Source organism: Nerophis ophidion, linkage group LG18 (assembly GCF_033978795.1).
Source record: "Nerophis ophidion isolate RoL-2023_Sa linkage group LG18, RoL_Noph_v1.0, whole genome shotgun sequence".
NCBI classification, from domain to species: domain Eukaryota; kingdom Metazoa; phylum Chordata; class Actinopteri; order Syngnathiformes; family Syngnathidae; genus Nerophis; species Nerophis ophidion.
This window is the reverse complement of record NC_084628.1, coordinates 3,266,741-3,292,266: the sequence shown is the minus strand read 5'-3', so window position 1 is coordinate 3,292,266 and position 25,526 is coordinate 3,266,741. Positions and strand designations below refer to the sequence as shown.

The 25,526-nt window shown below is 39.4% G+C and overlaps 1 protein-coding gene across 2 annotated transcripts in view; it reads left to right on the top strand.

Moving 5' to 3' along the window:
• rsrc1 (arginine/serine-rich coiled-coil 1) overlaps positions 1-25,526 on the top strand; it is a 467,824-nt gene that overhangs the window by 133,428 nt on the left and 308,870 nt on the right. For both annotated transcript variants that reach the window (XM_061878367.1, XM_061878368.1), the window contains exon 5: positions 17,723-17,759. In XM_061878367.1, the coding sequence (XP_061734351.1) occupies positions 17,723-17,759 (37 nt within the window). The remainder of the gene's footprint in view (positions 1-17,722; positions 17,760-25,526) is intronic.

The window sequence follows — 25,526 nt, the reverse complement described above, 5'->3', positions numbered from 1 at the left end:
GTGGCCTCGCAGTCAGCCAGAGCTTCTGAAATGCTGCGTTGAGACAGGGCACCTCTGTTCACTGCAAGCTGTTTTCGGTGTTTGCTTTTCATCCATCTTCCGCTTGTATTCATCGTGTATCTCCTTATGATTCTTGAAGAGGTGGGAGATCAAATTGCTTGTATTAAAGGAAGACGTCGTGGTTCCTCCTAGCATAACCAACTTTTTGCTGTCATTGCAAATTGCCAGGTTTTTATCCATCAGACAAACTTTAAAATAATCCCGAACCATAGACATGGTGTCGTTAGATAGTCACCGAGCGAGCTGGCTTTTTAGCCACGGCTACAGCACCGGCAACAACACACTCTTTTTGTTGTTATGCTATGCTCGCGGCGGTTTGATGAGGCCATCAAGAGTTGCCAGTAAACCTCTCATGCTGTTGTCGTCAATTTATGTGTTGTGTGTGAGAGAGGGAAGAGGGGAGGGGCTGCTGACTGGAAGACGCAACTGCTCTGTACTGTTCCCTACGTCCATGTTTTACCGGATATAGCGGCGTTTTAAAAAGTCATTAATTTTACTTTTTGAAACAGATACCGATAATTTACGATATTACATTTTAAATCCTTTATCGGGCAATATCATCGAACATCTCTAATGAATACTTTCCAAAAAGGAAAGAGAAAAGGAAAATGAGTTTAATTTCATGGACAGATTGTTTTCCCTGTTAAATAAACAAAGGTCCCAACTTTTAAATAGTTTATACTGTAGGCTTTGTTGTGTTTTACGGCTCTGTACTATTTATCTTTAGTGGAAAAATATACTTTTGAAGCTAAATATACTGCTGCTTATAGAAGCGAGCACAAAGAAAGAGTGGATGGTTGGAGCGCACGGAAGCCGGGAGAGGTGATGAAAGCGATTTTGACGCTATATATATATATATATATATATATATATATATATATATATATATATATATATGGAACTTGGAGCCAAGTTATTTCTATATAAATTGATTGCTTACCGAAAATTGTCTTCTTGTTTCTCATAATGCTTGTGAATGATTAGCAAAATTCCCAAAAAGTACAATTCCCTTTTAAAAGACTGAAAAAATATATATATTTAAAAAAACAACAATGGGTTCCCTGTGCTTAGTGTCAGGTTCAAACACTGATGACATCTATTAAACAGACCAGAAGCAAGGAATCATGCAGAGACAGAGTTCCATTTGGCTCAATGAGGAGAGACGTTTAGGACTGCACGCTCAGTTACAATCTTCCGCCACGCTCTAAGGCAGGGGTAGGGAACCTATGGCTCTAGAGCCAGATGTGGCTCTTTTGATGGATGCATCTGGCTCTCAGATTAATCTTAGCTGACATTGCTGAATACGATAAGAAATTAATATTTCCACTGGTAATCGGAGTTAAAAAAAATGTTCAAAATACAAAACATTCTCCTGCATTTTAATCCATCCATTCGTTTTCTAACGCATCTGTTCAAGAAGGCGCATTAATGGTAAGAAGTATTCTATTTATTATTGGTTAGCTTCAGAATAAAAATGTTATTAAAAAGAATATGAGTGTTATTGTACTCCAAAAATGTTGACGTTACTTAAAAATGCACGCATTTAGTTGTATTCAGTGTTAAAAAAAAAATGATATAAGGCTCTCATGGAAATACATTTTAAAAGATTTGGCTTTCATGGCTCTCTCAGCCAAAAAGGTTCCCGACCCCTGCTCTAAGGTAACAGTACCATGTGCGCCTCTATTTATTTGGGAGTTCCCTGGTTACATCACTGAGGCTACCTCTAAAAGGAGCGGTCACACACACACCATACAAAGCAGCTCCAGTACGCACAATACGTGACGGAATGTGCTGGGGGCTTTGTGATTTCGCCTTGGATCTCCTTTATCTGCGTTGAGGTCCTTGAAGTCCTTGGCTGTTAGTGGGCTAAGACAAGCAATATTTGCGGCTAGGCAACCCCTCATATGCTGTGGCTGATAACTAGTTTTGTCCTTGCACAGATAGAAAAGTACAACTGGAGCACAATAACTAATAACTATAACAACAGCCTTTAAGCATAAGAGTTGTGTGATAACTTACACATAATTATTCTAACACTTAGTGCCTTGGTACAACATCCCCACTTAGTCCTGATCTACAACTCCCCTCCTTGAAGGGTCTGATTTGACAAGAAGAGGCTGTCTCTTCCTGCAATTCAGCCAATCAGAGCTTGATAGGGCTTGGTTCTCAAAGTGTAAGGAGTTGGAAATGTGACGTGAGTGCGTGTGAAGAGTGTCATTTGCGTGAGTATTTGGAGCCCAAGGAGAAAATATAATCACAATAACTAAAGCAGAGGCGATTTAAAGACATTTAATTATTACCGACCACACATAAGAGCATTCTTTTTTTCTTTTCCTTTTACCAATGTAAAAGGAAAAGTCAGCTCAAATCCACACTGTTGCTTCATAGGTTTGGCAAACAATAATTTTTGACAAAGTGCATGTAAATGTATTTTTTTCTAAATTATTTTGGGAATCTGAATGTTTAAAGGCCTACTGAAATGAGATGTTCTTATTTAAATGGGGATACTTGATCATTTCGCCATATTGCCATATTTTTGCTGAAAGGATTTAGTAGAGAACATCGACGATAAAGTTCACAACTTTTGGTCGCTAATAAAAAAGCCTTACCTGCACCGAAAGTAGCAGACGATGTGCGTGTTACGTCACGGGTTGTGGAGCTCCTCACATCTGGACATTGTTTACAGTCATGGCCAACAGCTGTGAGAGCGATTCGGACCGAGAAAGTGACGATTTCCCCATTAATTTGAGCGAAGATGAAAGATTTGTGGATGAGGAAAGTGAGAGTGAAGGACTAGAAGAAAAAAAAGACTATACAGTGGGAGCGATTCAGATGTTATTAGACAAATTTACTAGGATAATTCTGGAAAATCCCTTATCTGCTTATTGTGTTACTAGTGTTTTAGTGAGATTATATGGTCGTACCTGTACAATCTGAAGGTCGGCCCCGCACCTTTCTTCAGCACCAGTTGACGGGTGGTGGCGATGCCCATCTCTGCCCTTCGCAAGGGACCCTCTTCGAAACACAATCTTTCGAAATGATCACTGCATAATACACTGTACTTTGTGTGTGTGGTCCAATCCAACCGTGTTCACTTGACCGCTCTGTTCCATAGTAAAGCTTCACCGTCATCTTTCGGGAATGTAAACAATGAAACACCGGCTGTGTTTGTGTTGCTAAAGGCGGCCGCAATACACCGCTTCCCACCTACAGCTTTCTTCTTTGATGTCTCCATTATTCATTGAACAAATTGCAAAAGATTCAGCAACACAGATGTCCATAAGACTGTGGAATCATGCAATGAAAACAGACGACTTATTGCTGTGAACGGTGCTGGAACAAAATGTCCTCTACAATGCATGACGTCACGCGCACTCGTCATCATACCGCGACATTTTAGCATGATACTTCCGGGCGAAATTTAAAATTGCAATTTAGTAAACTAAAAAGGCCGTATTGGCATGTGTTGCAATGTTAATATTTCATCATTGATATATAAACTATCAGACTGCGTGGTCGCTAGTAGTGGCTTTCAGTAGGTCTCTAAGTACATGTTAATTCCCTCTTGTGCGTTGTGTTTTGAGTATCCAGCCCTCTTTGAACAATTTCCTTGACTACCTTAGCGTCGGATTGTGCTTTCTGATCCTCATCTTTGCTGTCTAAATCCCTGAGAGGTAGCTCTGATAGCATCCACATAAGAATGCAATTTCAATTTCAATTGGCAGCCACGTTAAAAAAGAAGGTCCTCGGCGATAGCAATCCGCTCTGTGGGGATGCTGAGCTTCTTGTATTGTTTGTATGTCCTGCTTATTATCAAGCATTTGCCTTGTGTTTCTAAAAAGGCATCATGTCACTGATGGGAAATGTTTATTAGTACAAGGTTTTTTCTTTTTTTTTTGCTTGTGTGTCTGTCTGTGTGCCTGCGTGTGTGTGTGTGCTTACGCACTAGAAGTGTCCCTATCCTATTGACTTTCCCATAAATATGCCTGCCATTATATCAGCAGTCAAACAACATATGAATTCTCAATGACAAGGCACGCTGTTGTGGCAAATGGAGTTGGATGACAGGTACACACACACACACACACACACACACACACACACACACACACACACACACACCAATGATGTCGCTTTCCGTCTTCATGTCCCTGTGTGTTTTGTTTCCTTTTCCCCAGCACTTAATCAATGAGATCTGTCAGAAGGTGAAGATATTCCAACAAGCTGCTCTTTTAATACAAATATTGAATAGTAGTTAGATCTTAGTTTTGTAATTGAATTTCTAGACCCAGCATTCCTTCATTCAAGATGTCCAAAGTTCCTCCTTCCCGCGAGAGTGAAGTGAATTATATTTATATAGCGCTTTTTCTCTAGTGACGCAAAGCGCTTTACATAGTGAAACCCAATATCTTAATTTTTACATCTAAACCAGTGTGGGTGGCACTGGGAGCAGGTGGGTCAAGTGGACTAGAATGGCTGAACAGGGATCGAACCTGCAACCCTTCAAGTTGCTGGCACGGCCACTCTACCAACCGAGCTATACCGCCCCGCTTGCTCATTAACAAATTATAATGGTTTTGGCGGTATGCGTCATAGCTCCGGTTCAACATACCTTATAAAAACCCGTTTTGCCAAAGAATAAGACATGTCAGAAGGGACCGGTGTTGCCAATTGTGCAACCTTTTAAAAAAATATGATGTATATAAGATTTTAATCTTAAACAACACATACAGGTATAGCTCAGTTGGTAGAGTGGCCGTGCCAGCAACTTGAGGGTTGCAGGTTCGATTCCCGCTTCCGCCATCCTAGTCACTGCCGTTGTGTCCTTGGGCAAGACACTTTACCCACCTGCTCCCAGTGCCACCCACACTGGTTTAAATGTAACTTAGATATTGGGTTTCACTATGTAAAGCGCTTTGAGTCATTAGAGAAAAGCGCTATATAAATATAATTCACTTCACTTCACTACAGCACTATACATTGAAATATTGATCATGTAAAGGCTTGTAATAAATCACAGAAAACAAGCGGACAAAACAGACAGCAAAAGACAAAGCACATTGCAATAATACTAATAGCAATAAAATATATATAAAAGATGTAAGAATAAAATTAAATAAACCACATTTCAGAAGTGAAAGTATATACTAAGTTAATTAAAGGAGTGAGTCGTGTGTCGTCCATTTATTAGGTCAGTGTTTTTCAACCTTTTCTGAGCAGAGGCATATTTTTTCATTGAACAGATCCCAAGGCACACGATCAACAGAAAACATAAAAAAATTAAACTCACCACCCAATATTGACAGTAAAAAGTCATTCTCGCAATTGTTGGATAAAAATTCAAACCATAACCAAGCATGCATCACGATAGCCCTTGTCTCAAAGTAGGTGTACTGTCACCACCTGTCACATCACACCCTGACTTATTTGAAGTATTTTGGTGTTTTCCTGTGTGTAGTCTTTTAGTTCTTGTCTGGCACTCCTATTTAGTTGTTGATTGTCATGTCATGTAGAGATGTGCTTTGTGGACCATGAATTGATTAACGTGGACCCCGACTTAAACAAGTTGAAAAACGTATTCGGGTGTTACCATTTAGTGGTCAATTGTACGGAATATGTACTGACTGTGCAATCTACTAATAAAAGTATCAATCAATCAATCAATCAATCAAAAGTCTGCTCCACGCGCTGTAAGTTTTTGCTGTCGTCCAGCATGCTGTTTGTTTACTTTACAGCCAGTTCTGTTTGAGATTTGTTTTGCATAGCCATCCCTACGCTTCAATGCATTTATTTTATTTTTGGTTTAAGCTATAGATACCTTTTTACCTGCACCCTGCCTTCCGCTGTCATCTGCATATTGTGATCACAACACATCCTGTTCGTTGCGTTTACATAGCCATTAGCTACCTACTGCCACCTACTGATATGGAAGTTGACAGCACAGGCAATATTTACTGGTTTGCAAAGAATATTTATAACCCAATTAGGTGAAATTACATAATTTCTCACGGCACACCAAACAATATCTCACGGTACACTAGTGTGGTTGAAAAACACTGTATTAGGTAACCAAATACAAGCAGTCATGGAAGGTGAAGTATTTGCTACATTAGCAAAGATCCACCTCCACAAGCCCAGAAAGTGTCCTCCACCCTGTTGTCTTTTGTAGTTTTCACCCCAAAAATTTAAAGCAAAAAATGTGTTTTCCGCAGGAAAAATACTGATTTTATTTTTGGCCGAAATTGTGCATCCCTAAAGTATCGAGAAGTTTCACAAATGACCAAATATACTCAATATACACTAGGATCTGCCCTATTTCTGTTCAGTGGCATTGTGATTAGAGTGTCCGCCCTGAGATCGGTAGGTCGCGAGTTCAAACCCCGGTTGAGTCATACCAAAGACTATTAAATGGGATTGAGTTGGGGGTTAAATAACCAAAATGACCGCTGCTGCTCACTGCTCCCCTCACCTCCCAGGTGGTGAAACAAGGGAATGGGTCAAATGCAGAGAGTAATTTCCCCACACATGGTTTGTGTGACTATCAGTGTTGCTTTAACTTTTCCTTCAAGACCTGTTTTTGGATCACTATTCTGTCATGGTTTCAATGTTAGTCAAATAACTAGGTATTCACAATCCATCTATTTAATAAACATCTTAGGGCACCTTTTTCCATCAGTATGCCATTTTAATCATCCAGAATATTAGTTTTAAGTTTAATGACATCATATAGCTTTAAAGAGGTAGGGAGACTATTCAAATATGCTTCAGTGAAAGGGTTAAAGTCTCCACACGGGATAATGCATTGCTGATGAGTGCCTGCTAATGGGCAGTAGCTCTGTTAGCTGGAAATCAAATGACTTCTCCTGCGTTTGAAGTCTTTATTTTTCCATTGACATACTAAAGATAGACATCTACAGTGTATTGTCTAGTTCTGTTAGTGGTGGGGTAAAATATGAGATCATCGATCAGATCTCTGATGCCATTAGGGTGTTACCTTCAGATGCAAATGTTTCAAAAGTAACTTAATAAAGATAAGTCCCCCAAAGTCCAAACATTTTCTTTACACATCATATGTGATTATTTAAATTGTCTACATTACATTGCATACATTTGGTTGACATTGTTTTGTGTGATGTCACCTCAGAAATGATGTAAACACTTAGTTTTCGACCCACACAGTTTGGTTTGTAAAATCCAAATCTCGCTTGAGAATTAGCTGGAAAAAATACCTAGTCGCACGGTGCTAGACAGAGAAAGGGCAACGTTACCCCGGAGCTTCCTCGCCATCCTCCCGTCCTTTATTATGTTTCCGAAGAGCAAAGCAGACAACTCCTAACGCACGCAGCTAAAAGCAACTGCGTGAGAACGTATACTCGAATATCACGATATAGTCATTTTCTATATCGCAGGGAGACAAACCCGCGATATATCGAGTATATCGATATATCGCCCAGCCCTACTTCAAATATCAATTCAAGCCAGTTGTCACAGTTTAACACAGTGGTTCTCAAACTTTTTTTTGTCATCCCCCACTTTGGACAAGGGGGAGTTTTCAAGCCCCATCTGCCCCCATCGCCCAAGCAGAACGCTAATGCCAAGATTAACATTTTAAAATTTATTGAACATCAAGTTGTATACATTCAAACTCAATAACATAAAATAACATCAAGTTCAATGATAAATAAAATAACTGTGCAGCTGTGGTATAACTTGCATCAAGTTCAATAATAAATCAAATAACTTGCATCAAGTTCAATAATAAATTAATTAAAAGTGCCACTTTTTTGTGTTTTGATAAAATTTACCGCGCTCACAACATTTGTTAAAACCTCATTGAGTTCGGGGCTGAGCTGCCTTGACGCGAGTGCTTCCCGGTGAATGACACAATGTGTCCAATGCGCATTTGGCGCAACCCTCTTTATTAGAGCCTGCAGCCCGTTTCTTGACCCTGCCGTGGTCTGTGCGCCATCAGAGCAAAATCCCACACAGTTTTCCCATTTAAGGTCGTGTTCTTTGAGGAAACCGTCCATTATCTTGAACAGCTCATCAGCACTGGCTCTATTTTTTTTTGTATTTGCAAAACAGCAAATCCTCGCACAGTGACTCGCCATTCGCAAAGTGGACGTATCACGTATGCGATGAACAGGCAGTCTTTATTGCCGTCAGTAGCTTCGTCCGCTTGTAAAGCAAAACGACTTTCTTTTAATTTGTCTACGATTTGTTCCTCAAGATCACTTGCAATGTCGCATATACGTCTCGCAGCTGTGTTGTTTGACAGTGATTTACAGTTTGTGTAGAAAATGGGGTTGTAAAAAAAATATCTAAAAATATAATTAAAATAAAAAATTAAAGTGGAGGAGTTCAAGTACCTAGGAATCTTGTTCACGAGTGAGGGAAGAGTGGATCGTGAGATCGACAGGCGGATCGGTGCGGCGTCTTCAGTAATGCGGACGTTGTACCGATCCGTTGTGGTGAAGAAGGAGCTGAGCCGGAAGGCAAAGCTCTCAATTTACCGGTCGATCTACGTTCCCATCCTCACCTATGGTCATGAGCTTTGGGTCATGACCGAAAGGATAAGATCACGGGTACAAGCGGCCGAAATGAGTTTCCTCCGCCGTGTGGCGGGTCTCTCCCTTAGAGATAGGGTGAGAAGCTCTGCCATCCGGGAGGAACTCAAAGTAAAGCCGCTGCTCCTCCACATGGAGAGGAGCCAGATGAGGTGGTTCGGGCATCTGGTCAGGATGCCACCCGAACGCCTCCCTAGGGAGGTGTTTAGGGCACGTCCAACCAGTAGGAGGCCACGGGGAAGACCCAGGACACGTTGGGAAGACTATGTCTCCCGGCTGGCCTGGGAACGCCTCGGGATCCCCCGGGAAGAGCTAGACGAAGTGGCTGGGGAGAGGGAAGTCTGGGTTTCCCTGCTTAGGCTGTTGCCCCCGCGACCCGACCTCGGATAAGCGGAAGATGATGGATGGATGGATGGATGGATAAAAAATTAAAGTTACATTTCCTCCCATTTCTCGCGCCCCACCTGTCATGTCTCTATTCGCCCCACACTTTGAGAAACGCTGGTTTAACCCAAACCAACCTCCGCCCTATTCCTATCATTGAGTCCTCTCCCTCAGTTCCCCCGCGGCTCGTAATGTGCCGCGACGCTCGTCGTTAAGCGAGGCCGCCGCATCTCCCCGGCCTTGTGCTACACCGCCATTACTGTCTGGCCTGCCTCCCGCTACAAATTGGATGAACAGGCACTGACACATTTTCAATATTATTACATTAAACCAAGTGGATTTTGATTGATAACCTAATATTGGCCTAATGCAAAACATCAATCACGGCAAGTATATTAATTATTTAATATTGTGGCGTAATTCAGAAATCAATGCCGCCTGCTGCTTTCCGACGGAGGAGGAGCGACGGGAGAAGATGAGGAGAAAAGAAGAGGTGGGTCCCTGAAGACCTCCCCAGATGATATGGTGTTTTGGAGAAGGAGACGCGGGATGAGCGTGTAAACATGTTGGCGTGTGTCTAATGGACTCAGACGTGACGTTTGAAAAAAAAACAACCTATGTTTTATTCCTGAAAAATGAGATGCCGCTGTAGGAGTGGAGAGAAATAAGTGAAAGCACGCAGGAGGAAGAGGAGGGGGTGTCCAACCCCCCCCCCCCCTGCCCGTGTTAGATTGTTTTCCCGCTAATTGTGCTTCATTAGCGGATTACACACACTGTCACCACGGTAACAAATGTCTCGCTGTCTGCCCGCTGCGCGCCCCGTCATGTATAATGAATGTGGCGGGGTGTTTGTCACAATGTAATGTAATTACAGCCAGATGAAGTTGGCCTTAAGTGGTTGACTTTGGGCCTCGGAGAAGAAAGAGTAAACAGAAATCAGCTTTTCATGGTCATCGTTAACCCGCTATCTTTTGCTCCTCCTTTTTTTTTTTTTAAGTCATCTATCCATCTGTATATCATTCCCTGAGAGCTTATTTGGAACATAGGTGGATGGATGGATGGATGGATGGATGGATGGATGGATGGATGGATAGATGGATATTTGGGAGGAAAGGGCTGGAGGGAGGGTGTATTAGACACTATGTAATTTTAGAGATGGTATAGATTTACACTGTGATGCTTCTGGCTGCATTAGCAACTGAAGCCTGTCGATAAGCCTTCCTCTCTCTTCATCTGCACACACACACACACACACACACACACACACACACACACACACACACACACACACACACACACACTTGTCGGTAATGGGGACCAGAGTTGGACGGGGTCGTTTGTATTTTCTTGATCTTTTGATTTCCACTGTTGCAAATTTGAAATGTGCCCCCCAAAAAATGCATCTATTATTTACTGCCAATTTGCCCCTTTTTTTTTTTTTTCTATCCAGCTCTTCTCCACACACACGCTCGCTCCATTTCCCTGACTTCCTGTTCCGCTGCTGCCACAAATGTGTTAATCATTCACACATTTGTATATTATCATGATCATTATTACGACTTCACTGACGATAAGCTTCACGGATCTTTCTCTGGAAATAATTGAGCAGCAGGATGTCAATCGAGTTAACCTCTAGGTGGCGTTCACACAAATACACACCTCGGAAGAAGCACATTATTACCAAGTCACGCAATCATCCATTATTGCTATTTAGAATAATACTGATAAAACATACACTTGTGTCTCAGTTGGCACATATTGCTCTTACTGCTGTTTTAAGTTGTTTCTGCAATTAGGATGACTCATTTATAATGTTTTAAATGATATGCAGTAAAGTAAATTGGATCTGTTGAGGATGCTGTGGGCTTAATAACAGATATTTAAGAGTTTGAAACTACAATGTTTCACAATAAATTGTCATCAAAACAGTGTAATTGTCAAATATACTTGGCACAGAGTTCCAAATGTGTATAGAGCAGACCTGCGGCCCGTTAAAGGGGAACATTATCAGCAGACCTATGTAAGCGTCAATATATACCTTGATGGTGCAGAAAAAAGACCATCTATTTTTTTAACCGATTTCCGAATTCTAAATGGGTGAATTTTGGCGAATTAAACGCCTTTCTGTTTATCGCGCTGGAGGCGATGACGTCAGAATGTGACGTCGCCGAGGTAACACACCCACCATTTTCATTTTCAACACATTACAAACACCGGGTCTCAGCTCTGTTATTTTCCGTTTTTTTGACTATTTTTGGGAACCTTGGAGACATCATGCCTCGTGGGTGTGTTGTCGGAGGGTGTAACAACACTAACAGGGAGGGATTCAAGTTGCACCACTGGCCCGAAGATGCCAAACTTTCTGCCGCCAGACCCCCATTGAATGTGCCAGAGTGTCTCCACATTTGACCGGCGACGCTAAAGCAGACATGGCACAGAGATGTATGGATAACCTGCAGATGCATTTGCAACGATAGTCAACGAAATCACAAAGGTGAGATTTGTTGATGCTGACTGCCAGCTAATCGATGCTAACATGCTATTTACCGGCGGTGCTAAAGCAGACATGGCACAGAGATGTATGGATAACCTGCAGATGCATTTGCAACTATATTACGTTTCCTTCCACCCACATTTAATGCGAAAAAAACACTTACCAATCGACGGATTTAAGTTGCTCCAGTGTCAAAAAATGCGAAAGTCCTGATCGTTTGGTCCGCACATTTTACCGGCGATGCTAACGCAGCTATTCGGCCATGCTATGGCTATGAATAGCGTCAATAGCTATTCGCTCAATAGCTTCAGTTTCTTCTTCAATATTTTCATACTCCAACCATCTGTTTCAATACATGCGTAATCTGTTGAATCGCTTAAGTCGCTGAAATCCGAGTCTGAATCCGAGCTAATGTCGCTATATCTTGCTGTGGTATTCCCATTGTTTGTTTACATTGGCAGCACTGTGTGACGTCACAGGGAAATGGCCAGTGTCTTCGCAGAGAGCGAAAATAAGGCACTTTAAAGCTTTATTTAGGGATATTCCGAGACAGGTAAAATTTTGAAAAAAACTTTAAAAAATATAACAAGCCACTGGGAACTGATTTTTATTGTTTTTAACCCTTTTGAAATTGTGATAATGTTCCCCTTTAAGTTGATGATTACTTCTATGTGTAGAAATCTTTATTTATAATTGAAGCACTTGTTTATTTTTCTGGCCCGCCGGACATTCCCAAATATTTTTTTTAGATCTTTTAGATCTGTGGTTCTTAACCTTGTAACCTTGAGGTACCGAACCCTACCAGTTTCATATGCGCATTCACCAAACCCTTCTTTAATGAAAAATAATTTTATTTTATTTTTTCAAAATCATGACAGTTACCGTATTTTTCGGAGTATAAATCGCTCCGGAGTATAAGTCACACCTGCCGAAAATGCATAATAAAAAAGGAAAACACATATAAGTCGCACTGGAGTATAAGTCGCATTTTTGGGGGAAATTTATTTGATAAAACCCAACACCAAGAATAGACATTTGAAAGGCAATTTTAAATAAATAAAGGCTGAATAAGTGTACGTTATATGAGGCATAAATAACCAACTGAGAAGGTGCCTGCTATGTTAACCTAACATATTATGGTAAGAGTCATTCAAATAACTATAACATATAGAACATGCTATATGTTTACCAAACAATCTGTCACTCCTAATTGCTAAATCCCATGAAATCTTATACGTCTAGTCTCTTACATGAATGAGCTGAATATTATTTGATATTTTACGGTAATGTGTTAATAATTCCACACATAAGTCTTTCCTGAGTATAAGTCGCACCCCGGGCAAACTATGAAAAAAACTGCCACTTATAGTTTGAAAAATACGGTGTATATATATATATATATATATATATATATATATATATATATATATATAATTACAACTTATATGTTTTTGGTAACACTTTAGTACATGGGTATCAAACTCTGGCCCGCGGGCCAAATTTCGCCCGCCGTGTATTTTCATTTGGCCCTTGAGGCAATATCAAATTAACATTAGAGCTGGCCCGCCAGTATTATACAGCGCCGCTGTCACTGTAACACTGCATTCACCGCTAATACTCATACTTGCTAACCCCCCCGATTTTCCAAGGAGACTCCCAAATTTCAGTGCCCCTCACGAAAATCACAGGGGGCAACCATTCTCCCAAATTTCTCCCGATTCCCACCTGGACAACAATATTGGGGGCGTGCCTTAAAGGCACTGCCTCAAGCGTCCTCTAAAACCTTTCGTCACGTCCGCTTTTCCTACGTAGGAACAGCGTCCCGGCCTAGTCACATGATACATGTGGCTTTTAAACACACAAGCTAATGCAATGCAAGCTTGGTCAACAGCCATACAGGTCACACTGAGGGTGGCCGTATAAACAACTTTAAGACTGTTACAAATACGCGCCACACTGTGAACCAACACTAAACGAGAATGACAAGCTAATTTCGGGAGAACATCCGCACTGTAACACAACAAATACACATACACCCTTGCAGCACTACCACCTCCTGGACGCTACAATATAAAAATGTATTATTAGCCTGTGGGAAAAGTTTATTTTGATATTTACCTGAGAAGGCTGCAAATAGAAAAGAGGCATTCAATTTCTATTTAAATTTGATTTGATATGCCATTGCTATTTTGAAATGATTAGCATTATTTGAAACTCGATTTTGCATGTCACTATAAAGTTATATAAGTCTCGCTTGTTCAATATTCAAAGCTTAAACTTGTTTGGGTCCCTATTAAAAGGTTAATTTGTTCAACCTTGGCCCGCGGCTTTGTTCAGTTTAAAATTTTGGCCCACTTTGTATTTGAGTTTGACACCCCTGCTTTAGTACGAAGAATATATTCTAAGTAACAGGGACTTAATTTAGAGTTATTTGGACACTAGGGGAACATATTCTAAGTAACAAAGACTTAATTTGTCTTCCGAGGATGTTGTAGTCGTAATGATTTGTGCAGTCCTTTGAGACATTTGTGATTTGGGGCTATATAAATAAACATTGATTGATTGAATTTAAAGTTATTTGGTTAGGGTTATAATAAGGCCATGCCGAGAATTAGACATTTATAAGTACTTAATGACTAGTTAAGAGCCAATATGTTACTAATTAGCATGTTAATAAGCAACTACTGTAGTTAATGGTGAATATATTCCCCATACTAAAGTGTTGCCATGTTTTTTTTACTGGTGCACAAAATGGAACCGTGCTTGAACATCACCTTGTTCAAACAACAAAACCAACACAGTGCATAAACTCACAATCAAATGACACACCTGCAAATCAGTGTTACTTCTGCTGTTGCCTTTTCCGTAATACGCCGATAGGGAGAAGTTTTTATTTACACGATGATTCGGGTGTTTTGACCTCCGCCGAACCCCTGAGGCCGACTCACCGAGCCTCTAGGGTTCGATGGAACCCAGGTTAAAAACCACTGTTTTAGATGTAAAGTGTAGCTGCCATTATGATTTGCAGTGATGTTTTCAAATGACCATAAGTCTTGAACCATTCAACATATTTAAATGGGTGGAATCTGCGCTTTTGCATGATATTTTAGTGACTAGTGTTGTCCTGATACCAATATTATTTTGATACTTTTCTAAATAAAGGGGACCAGAAAAAATTGCATTATTGGCTTTATTTTAACCAAAAATCTTAGGGTGTGGCGGACCGGTACTTTTCAGAGGCGGTATGGTACCGAATATGAGTCATTAGGGACGGCGTGGCGCAGTGGCATAGTGGCCGTGCGCAACCCGAGGGTCCCAGGTTCAAATCCCACCTAGTACCAACTTCGTCACGTCCGTTGTGTCCTGAGCAAGACACTTCACCCTTGCTCCTGATGGGTGCTGGTTAGCGCCTTGCATGGCAGCTCCCTCCATCAGTGTGTGAATGTGTGTGTGAATGGGTAAATGTGGAAGTAATGTCAAAGCGCTTTGAGTACCTTGAAGGTAGAAAAGCGCTATACAAGTACAACCCATTTATTAGTATCGCGGTACTATACGAATACCTGTATACCTGTGAGGAGTGTTTTGGATTTTGATTTTGATTTATTGGTTCTCGTTGGGGAAATTCATTTTCACTGCCGTTACGTTTAAACAACAGACATTACACATCACAAACAAAAAGACATCATACATGACCAACGCATTTACCGTATTTTTCGGAGTATAAGTCGCTTCGGAATATAAGTCGCGCCTGCCGAAAATGCATAATAAAGAAGAAAAAAAACATATTTAAGTCGCACTGGCATACAAGTCGCATTTTTGGGGGAAATTATTTTGATAAAACCTAACACCAAGAATAGACATTTGAAAGGCAATTTAAAATAAATAAATAATAGTGAACAACAGGCTGAATAAGTGTACGTTATATGAGGCATATGGTAAGAGTCATTCAAATAACTATAACTTAACTATAAGGGACGGCGTGGCGCAGTGGGAGAGTGGCCGTGCGCAACCCGAGGGTCCCTGGTTCAAATCCCACCTAGTACCAACCTCGTCACGTCCGTTGTGTCCTGAGCAAGACACTTCACCCTTGCTCCTGATGGGTGCTGGTTGGCTCCCTCCATCAGTGTGTGAATGTGTGTGTGAATGTGTGTGTAAATGTGGAAGTAGTGTCAAAGCGCTTTGAGTACCTTGAAGGTAGAAAAGCGCTATACAAGTACAACCCATTTATTAGTATCGCGGTACTATACGAATACCTGTATACCTGTGAGGAGTGTTTTGGATTTTGATTTTGATTTATTGGTTCTCGTTGGGGAAATTCATTTTCACTGCCGTTACGTTTAAACAACAGACATTACACATCACAAACAAAAAGACATCATACATGACCAACGCATTTACCGAATTTTTCGGAGTATAAGTCGCTTCGGAATATAAGTCGCGCCTGCCGAAAATGCATAATAAAGAAGAAAAAAAACATATTTAAGTCGCACTGGCATACAAGTCGCATTTTTGGGGGAAATTATTTTGATAAAACCCAACACCAAGAATAGACATTTGAAAGGCAATTTAAAATAAATAAAGAATAGTGAACAACAGGCTGAATAAGTGTAGGTTATATGAGGCATAAATAACCAACTGAGAAGGTGCCTGCTATGTTAACCTAACATATTATGGTAAGAGTCATTCAAATAACTATAACTTAACTATAAGGGACGGCGTGGCGCAGTGGGAGAGTGGCCGTGCGCAAGCCGAGGGTCCCTGGTTCAATCCCCACCTAGTACCAACCTCGTCACGTCCGTTGTGTCCTGAGCAAGACACTTCACCCTTGCTCCTGATGGGTGCTGGTTAGCGCCTTGCATGGCAGCTCCCTCCATCAGTGTGTGAATGTGTGTGTGAATGGGTAAATGTGGAAGTAGTGTCAAAGCGCTTTGAGTACCTTGAAGGTAGAAAAGCGCTATACAAGTACAACCCATTTATTTATTTATTTATGTATACCGTACAGCCCTACTAGTTACTATGGTAATCTATGTCACAGCAGGTCAGACGAGGCACTAAGCAGTGTGGGCGGGGAGCGTTTTCACAGAGTGTTTCCAGGGTGGCAGGGACAGATCTCCCGTCCAAAGGCAAAACCTAGTAACTCACTTCTAGCTGATTTGGAGAAAACAAAGGAAAACCAATCTATCTTGATGCTGTCTTACAAAGATCTACAAAGTCATCAAACGTATAGATGTTTTCTTGAGCTTTCATTTTCTTGCCGATTGAGCCATGGATTGAATCTGCTCTCATGAACGTGTGCCCTTTCTCCAGATATTTTATTACAATCTCGGGTGGGCCCCATTCTGCGTTTGCACATTGGGCAAGAGCCGTGTACAGCGTCCAGTTTTTGTTTTGACCTCCACAGTTATCTGCCCAAAAGAGTATGCAAGGGGAAGAATCAAGAACAATATATTTAATGAAGGTGCTTGCAACGTCCCGGGTCAATCTTCCAAATATCCCCTGGTGCCATAATATCACATAATCAGGTTGACCGTCGGCCCCCATTCGTGCAAATGTCTCATTAAAGACAATAAGGCGACTGACAAAGAAGCTCCGATTGGTCCCTTGAGATACTAAGTTTTGCTGTTGGATCTACGCGGTTATGTGGTAGTTGCTAGGTCCTGCTTACTTACGGAAAAAATTACAATATCGCATACACTAATGTAAGGCATATCACCTAGGAACTCCAAAATTATTATCAGCTCAGTTTTGACCAAAATTGAGTTACTGGGTTTTGCCTTTGAACGGGAGAGATGCGGAAGGAGATTTTTACAAGGAAGTTCTAAAGCTTAGTGATGTATCACATATATCAGATTGTAGATGTTTTTGGTTTTTTTACCCTTCATGTTCATATTTCGCTGTGTTTGTTGCATTTGGCTTGATTGTAAAAGATGTCGATTGAGAGTGGGTGTGACGTTCATATGTTCTCAATATGCAGGGTTTTATCGTTCATAGAAAAAAATACAATTCCATTCCGTTTTTAAGGCGGTCTGTCATAACATTTTTAGAATTCAATCTGACTTTATTGTGGGGTTTTGTATTAGTTTACCTAAAAATAAATATACTGGCCCCCAGACACATTTCTCTAAATTTGGCCCCCGAGTCAGAATAATTGCCCAGACCTGGTAGAGTATTTGTTGTGAACTTTAAAGTGTTAACATGCGCTTTTGTTGTGTTCCAGGGACACCGCCAGCATGGAAGCAAGATTAGAGCATCTGGTAAGTTCTATTTGACACAGCACAACACAGTTTGCTTCAAATTTATATAAAATATTTCTACTTTGCCTGTTGAAATGTCTCGATACAACTTGCGCGATGCAGATCTGCACTGCATAAAGTCAGTGTTCAAAAACAAGAAAAAAAATACAAAAAATGAGGGGTATTTAATTTGAAAGAAGCAAAATTATCTGCTAATTGAACAAGAACATTCGGCTTGTCAAGACTTTCCAAAACAGGTAAAATTACCTAACCTCAATGAACCCAAAAATACCTTTAAAATAAGTGTATTCTCACTAATAACAAGTGTTCTGTGAAGACTCTTTTTCGGCATGGTAATGCCGGTGTGGTTTTTCCAGGGATGCGTCGAAGCGATGAACACAACAAGGTAAGTTAAAGGGTATTTATTTAATAATAAAAGGCTATAAACAAAAACACTGGTGTAAAGAGAAAAGTTAAACAAAAGACGCTAGCGTGAAAGCTAGGATAAAACACAAGGAAAACTAAAACTTGATACGAGGACACAAAAGAGTAATCAAAAACATTCAGCATGAAAGCTGGAAAATAAAGTGGCTTAGCGTGAGAGCTAGCGAGAAAATACATACATAGAATGATGAGAGTCGTCACTGATGCACGTGGGCAAATTAGGATCCGAGAATGAGTCAACAGAAAAGGTGAGCTTAAATAGGAGGGTGAAAATTAGTAGCAGGTGTGCGGGGCGAGACTAACAGGTGGACTGATGTGTAACCATAGTGATGGACAAAAACAGGAAATAAACGCGTCAGACTGAGAATGAAAAAACAAACGTGAAGATCTGAGCAGCAGATCGCAACATGTACTTTTCTTGGTAGAAAAAAAAAGCGACCTTTTTGCTCAATATATTGAAAAATATTCCGAAATTAAGTATCATTATCTTGACATAATGATATGCACCCGGCATCATGTTGGTTTTTTTTCATGCTTGAAATAAGAAATTATTTCTTTAAAAAAGTAGTTTTATACTTGTGAGTGTTGATGACACAGTTTTACAACAGTTGATATTCTAGTTTCAAGCATGTTTTACTCAATATAGGTCATCAAATCTCAGCAACAAGCTGTAATATCTTACTGAGATCATTTAGGACAGGGGCGCTCAGACTTTTTCTGCAGGCGAGCTACTTTTCAATTGACCAAGTCGAGGAGATCTACCTCATTCCTATTTATAATTTATATTTATTTATTTATGAAAGAGACATTTTTGTTAACAAGTTAATGGTGTTTAATGATAATACAAGCATGTGTAACACACATAGATTCCTTTCTTTCATGAAGACAAGAATATAAGTTGGTGTATTACCTGATTCTGATGACTTGCATTGATTGGAATTAGACAGTGGTGCTGATAACGTCCGCATTTTCAAATGGAGGAAAAAAAAAAGTCCTCCTTTCTGTCCAATACCACATGAAAGTGGTTGGATTTGGCATCTCATTTGTCCAACTTGCATACTGGTTTTTAAACACTTTGTTATGAGAGTAGCATATGTGTGTGGCCCTTTAATGTCTGGCAGCAGGTGAGTGACGTCAGTGAGTGTGCGGGTGGGCAAGCAAGTGAGGGCGGGGGAGAAATACATTGGCATCAAACTCTGTAGCTTGCTAGCTTTCTGAGACTCTTATTTTGTTAGCACAGGCAGGATGAAACAGGTCTTTTATGGTGAAGACAGGAAGTGTGCAGTCGCTCTTTAGAGTTTTGACAGTAGGTACGGAGTCTCTAGAAATAAAATGTGTTTCTCTGCGTCCGCCCTGTTAGTGATTTTTTTCTTAAATATGAGCTCGCAGCAGCCAGCGTCATCTCACAAGATCCTCGGGTGCCGAGAATGTCAAACAACTGACGAAAGTGAAGTCTTGGTATGATTGATGATTGCTCATTTTTATGTACATTTTTTAATGCCTGGCTTGAGATCGACTGACACACCCTCCGAGATCGACCAGTCGATCGCCATCGACGTAATGGGCACCCCTGATTTAGGACCAAAACCCTTAAAACAAGTAAATCTCCTTAGTGAGAAGAATTATCTTATCAAACAGAAAATAAGCAAATATCACCCTTTTTTTGAAATATTTAATCTTACTTAGATTTCACTTTTTGCACTGTGATTGTATCGTAGATTAACATGCAAGCCGATATAAGTGATACTTGTTTTTGTTGATATCAGACCGATATCAATATTAGCTTGAGACACCCCTAATTTTAACATTAAATGATCTTTAGCACCTAAACACATACACACTGTCTTCTCACTTGGACGAATATGAAGACCTGCTGCAAACTCTCTCCTGAGACAAAAACTGAAAATTTAATGTCCATTTCCAGTGTTTCTCTTGCCACTGTCTTTAATACGAGGTCACAGTGCCATGCAACACAAAGTAAAAAGGTTCCTTCTTTTTTTTTTTTTTCTTTTTTTGGGTGGGAAAAGTACTACAGGCTTCCTTTGGCCCCCTTTTTTTTTCTTCTTCTAGGAGATGAATTATAGACGGGGGTCAGCAAGGGTCCTGGTTCTCAGTGGATGTCGCACGCCCTGCCCTCCCTGCATACTAAACCACACACACACACACACACACACACACACACACACACACACACACACACACACACACACACACACACACACACACACACACCAGTATGCGTTACGCAAATGACCCTGAATATGCCACTGTGATGTCTGACCTCCACATTCAAACACTTCTCCAAGTCTTAAATACAGGCTACTGTCACACATTCTTCTTTTATGTCTAGCGCAGGGGTGTCCAAAGTGTGGCCCGGGGGCCATTTGCGGCCCACAGTTAATCGTTTACCTGCCCCCCACACATTCTGCAAAATTGCAAACTTGATAGTATTGCAAAAATAAATAAAAAAACATTTTAAAAAAGTGGAATGAGGTGAAATCTAATGAGAAAAAATGGCAATGTTGACACAAAGCTGCTCAAAAAAGGACCAAAAAAATCTGTTATAATGAATTATTACTTAAAGTTTATCACTTTAAAATGTTTTATGTGGAAAAAAAATGCATATGTTGTGTGGTTGCCATATAAAAACATCAAAGTTTTGACAAAAGAGCATAAAACAAACAAAATAAAAGTTTAAACTTAAAATCGAGAGATATATCGGAAATTGATCTTGAAATTTAAGTGTTAAAAGTAAAAAAAGGACCAAAAAAATCTGTTATGAATTATTAATTAAAGATTATCACTTTAAAATGTTTTATGTGGAAAAAAAAATTGCATATGTTGTGTGGTTGCCATATAAAGACATCAAAGTTTTGACAAAAGATCATAAAACAAACAAAATAAAAGTTTAAACTTAAAATCGAGAGATATATCGGAAATTGATCTTGAAATTTAAGTGTTAAAAGTAAAAAAAGGACAAAAAAATCTGTTATGAATTATTAATTAAAGATTATCACTTTAAAATGTTTTATGTGGAAAAAAAATTGCATATGTTGTGTGGTTGCCATATAAAGACATCAAAGTTTTGACAAAAGATCATAAAACAAACAAAATAAAAGTTTAAACTTAAAATCGACAGATATATCGGAAATTGATCTTGAAATTTAAGTGTTAAAAGTAAAAAAAAAAACTAATGCATCACTTTATGAGTGGGGAACCTTTCGGATCTCAAATATATTTAGTAGGATTTTATTTAACTTTTCACTGTGATTACTCAAAAATATGAAATAATTAAAATCAATGGTGTCCTGCATTATTGATCTCTGAGGGCTCTAATTGCTAAATAAAGGAACTCTCCTGAAGGAATCAATAAAGTACTATTTATCTATCTAAATAGGATGAAATAAGCTTTGATTGGCAACACTAAATGGTCCCTAGTGTGTGAATGTGAGTGTGAATGTTGTCTGTCTATCTGTGTTGGCCCTGTGATGAGGTGGCGACTTGTCCAGGGTGTACCCTGCCTTCCGCCCGGAATAAGCAGTAGAAAATGGATGGATGGAAGCTTAGCTTCTTCCTACTCCTTTTCGGACATGATGTATTGTGAAATGATGAAATTTTCCTGATGTATAATGTTGCAGGTATGTCATGTTCGAAATAAACTAAGAAAAGAAAATACTGCATATTTCAGTTTTACTATAAAAAACAAAGTTGTCTTTGACAGAAAAGGGATTAAACCTTATTTGTTTTACTTCATATCAACCTCAAGTTGATATAAATATTTACTGTAAGTTTTAAATAAATAATAATAATAATAATTTGACTTATTTTTGAACATTTTAGTGACTGAGGCCCTCTATGCTCCCCAGGAGCCCTAAGGATTAAAAAAAAAAAAAAAATCCATATATTGGTTTGAAAATGAAAAATATCAAAATGGCCCCTGCATGCTTAAATTTTTCCATGTGTGGCCCTCTGTGGAATAAGTTTGGACACCCCTGGTCTAGCGGAACATCCAAATTGCAGCACTGATGGTAATTCTTGTAGTCCAGATCTGAAGAAGTGGATGACAAAGGTCTGTCGATGCACTTATGCAGTTCCCCGTTAAAGATCATATATTGCTATTAATAATGCAAGCCAGGGGTTACATGCATTAACAATATTAATCACTTTGTGTATTGGAATTATGAGTCACTCGGCATTAAATGAGTGTATTAAAGCCATTAAACTGTAAAATGTATACTATAAATATACAGTATATTTGCAGTGACTAAATGGGGAGTGGCTTGTTCAATGATTTAAAAAATAAATAAATAGATAAACCTTTTTTTTTTCTGATGCTCCCGATGGATTACTGCCCCATTTAACCTAACTCAATCAATCAATCAATCAATCTTTTACTTATATAGCCCTAAATCACAACTGTCTCAAAGGGCTGCACAAGCCACCACGGCATCCTCGGTTCAGATCCCACATCAGGGCAAGGAAAAACTCAACCTATTGGGATGACAATGAGAAACCTTGGAGAGGACCGCAGATGTGGGGACCCCCTTCTCTAAGGCATATTGTGTGAGTCCAGTCCATATCCCTTACTGGCCTCGAAGTAATTGTATTTGGTGCATGGTGTAATGATTAGTGTGACCAGTAGATGGCAGTCACACATGAGAGATACGTGTAAACCGCGAGATGTAACTAAATTAATAAAGCTAAAGCCAACCCCTTTAAAGTTAAAGTACCAATGACCGTCACACACACACTAGGTGTGGCGAAATTTGTCCTCTGCATTTGACCCATCCCCTTGATCTCCCCCTGGGAGGTGAGGGGAGCGGTGGGCAGCAGCGGTGGCCACGCCCGGGAATTATTTTTGGTGATTTAACCCCCAATTCCAACCCTTGATGCCGAGTGCCGAGCAGGGAGGTAATGGCTCCCATTTTTTTAGTCTTTGGTATGACTCAGCCGGGGTTTGAACTGGAGTGACCACAAAGGCGCCTTATAAGTAAAATGTATTATTATTATTATCATTATTCTAATTACTTTGAAATTCGAAACACTTAGTATGGCTTTTTTTTTTTTTTTAAATGTTCAAAAAACCATAATTGATAACTGCACGTTGATAAACTCAAGGATACTGATAAAATATGGTAAAAAAGGAACTGCCTTTTTTATTTTATTTTGCCTATTGTTCACAATCCTTATAAGAGACGAGTAGACAAAAGTATTTACCGTATTTTTCGGACTATAAGTCGCAGTTTTTTTCATAGTTTGGCCGAGGGTGCGACTTATACTCAGGAGCGACTTATGTGTGAAATTATTAACACATTACCGTAAAATATCAAATTATATTATTTTGTTCATTCACGTAAGTGACTAGACGTATAAAATTTCATTGGATTTAACGATTAGGAGTGAGAGATAGTTTGGTAAAGGTATAGCATGTTCTATATGTTATAGTTATTTGAATGACTCTTACCATAATATGTTAGGTTAACATAGCAGGCACCTTCTCAGTTGGTTATTTATGCCTCACTTATTCAGCCTGTTGTTCACTATTCTTTATTTTAAATTGCCTTTCAAATGTCTATTCTTGGTGTTGCGTTTTATTTAAAAAATTTCCCCCCAAAAATGCGACTTATACTCCAGTGCGACGTATATGTTTTTTTTCTTCTTTATTATGCATTTTCGGCAGGTGCGACTTATACTCAGGAGCGACTTATGTGTGAAATTATTAACACATTACCGTAAAATATCAAATAATATTATTTAGCTCATTCACGTAAGAGACTAGATGTATAAGATTTCATGGGATTTATCGATTAGAAGTGACAGATTGTTTGGTAAACATATAGCATGTTCTATATGTTATAGTTATTTGAATGACTCTTACCATAATATGTTAGGTTAACATAGCAGGCACCTTCTCAGTTGGTTATTTATGCCTCATATAATGTACACTTATTCAGCCTGTTGTTCACTATTCTTTATTTATTTTAAATTGCCTTTCAAATGTCTATTCTTGGTGTTGCGTTTTATTTAAAAAATGTCCCCCCAAAAATGCGACTTATACTCCAGTGCGACGTATATATGTTTTTTTTCTTCTTTATTATGCATTTTCGGCAGGTGTGACTTATACTCTGGAGCGACTTATACTCTGAAAAATACGGTATTTTTTTTTCTCTTTCGAACATGTAAAAATCGGATCGTTCTTGGTGGCCAGCAAAGCAGCTAATCAATTCCACCGCTAAATCACTTTAAAAATGCATTCAAAAACCGTCACCAATTCTTCATTCACGTTCCGTAATCTGTATAATAACAAAGCTGTAGCGACATTGGTATTTTAAGAGCAAACACTGAGGAACACATCGGCGTGCTACGGTATTAGATTGGATTAGATTAGATAGTACTTTATTTATTCCGTCAGGAGAGTTCCTTCAGGAAAATTACAATTTTCAGCACAATCCCGTTCAAGATCAGACAAACATTACAGGGAGACAGAACAGGATCGCTGATGGGTCTGCCGGCTTCCAGCGCCCCTTACAAAAAAGATGACATACAGGTAAACATGGGGGGGGGAGAAAATAATAGAAGATTAAAATAAAATAAAATAAATCGGTATTAGCCGTAGAAGCTAACAATGGCAAGGGATAAGCTCGCTTCTACGTCAGCACAAACACGTTGTTCAGTTTGTAATGCAAAACACTGCGATAGGACACCAACCAAATAGTCAATTCTGCACATTGAACCTACAAACTGTGCTCTCTTAGACATTTGTCGAAACTGAGGTTTTTTTTTATGGTGCATTCAAAGACAGCTGAATAGAGTAGGACGCCACATTGCCCACCAGAAATGCTAGATTTTATTAGTTACACACTTTTCATTTAAATATATTTATTTTAAATTGGTAAATAAATTACAAACCAATATTTGAAACAAAAGCTTAGCTACTAAGGCAAATAAAATCTTAAACTAAAACACTATCAGCAAAGCATAAAAACTACAAAATATGCAACATAATCGGTTTTATAGTGTGCCTATTATTTTAGTTATTTGAAAAAAAAACTTGGTCAAACGATTTCAATGTGTGTATACAGTAAGTACTTTTTGAGCAAATTTAACAATATTGCGATAATTTTAACTTTAATAATTTTGGTTAACCTCTTTAGGCCCAAGCTGTTTGTTTACATGCTTTTTGCATTTCTCTTTGCTATTTGGGCTTATTGTACCCTAATTACAACAACAACTAAGAATCTTCTTTTGATATGATGTACTTAGTTCATAAGTACACGAATGTGTACTTCATGTTTATCCATTTTTTCCATCCATTTTCTACCGCTTATTCCCTTTCGGGGTCGC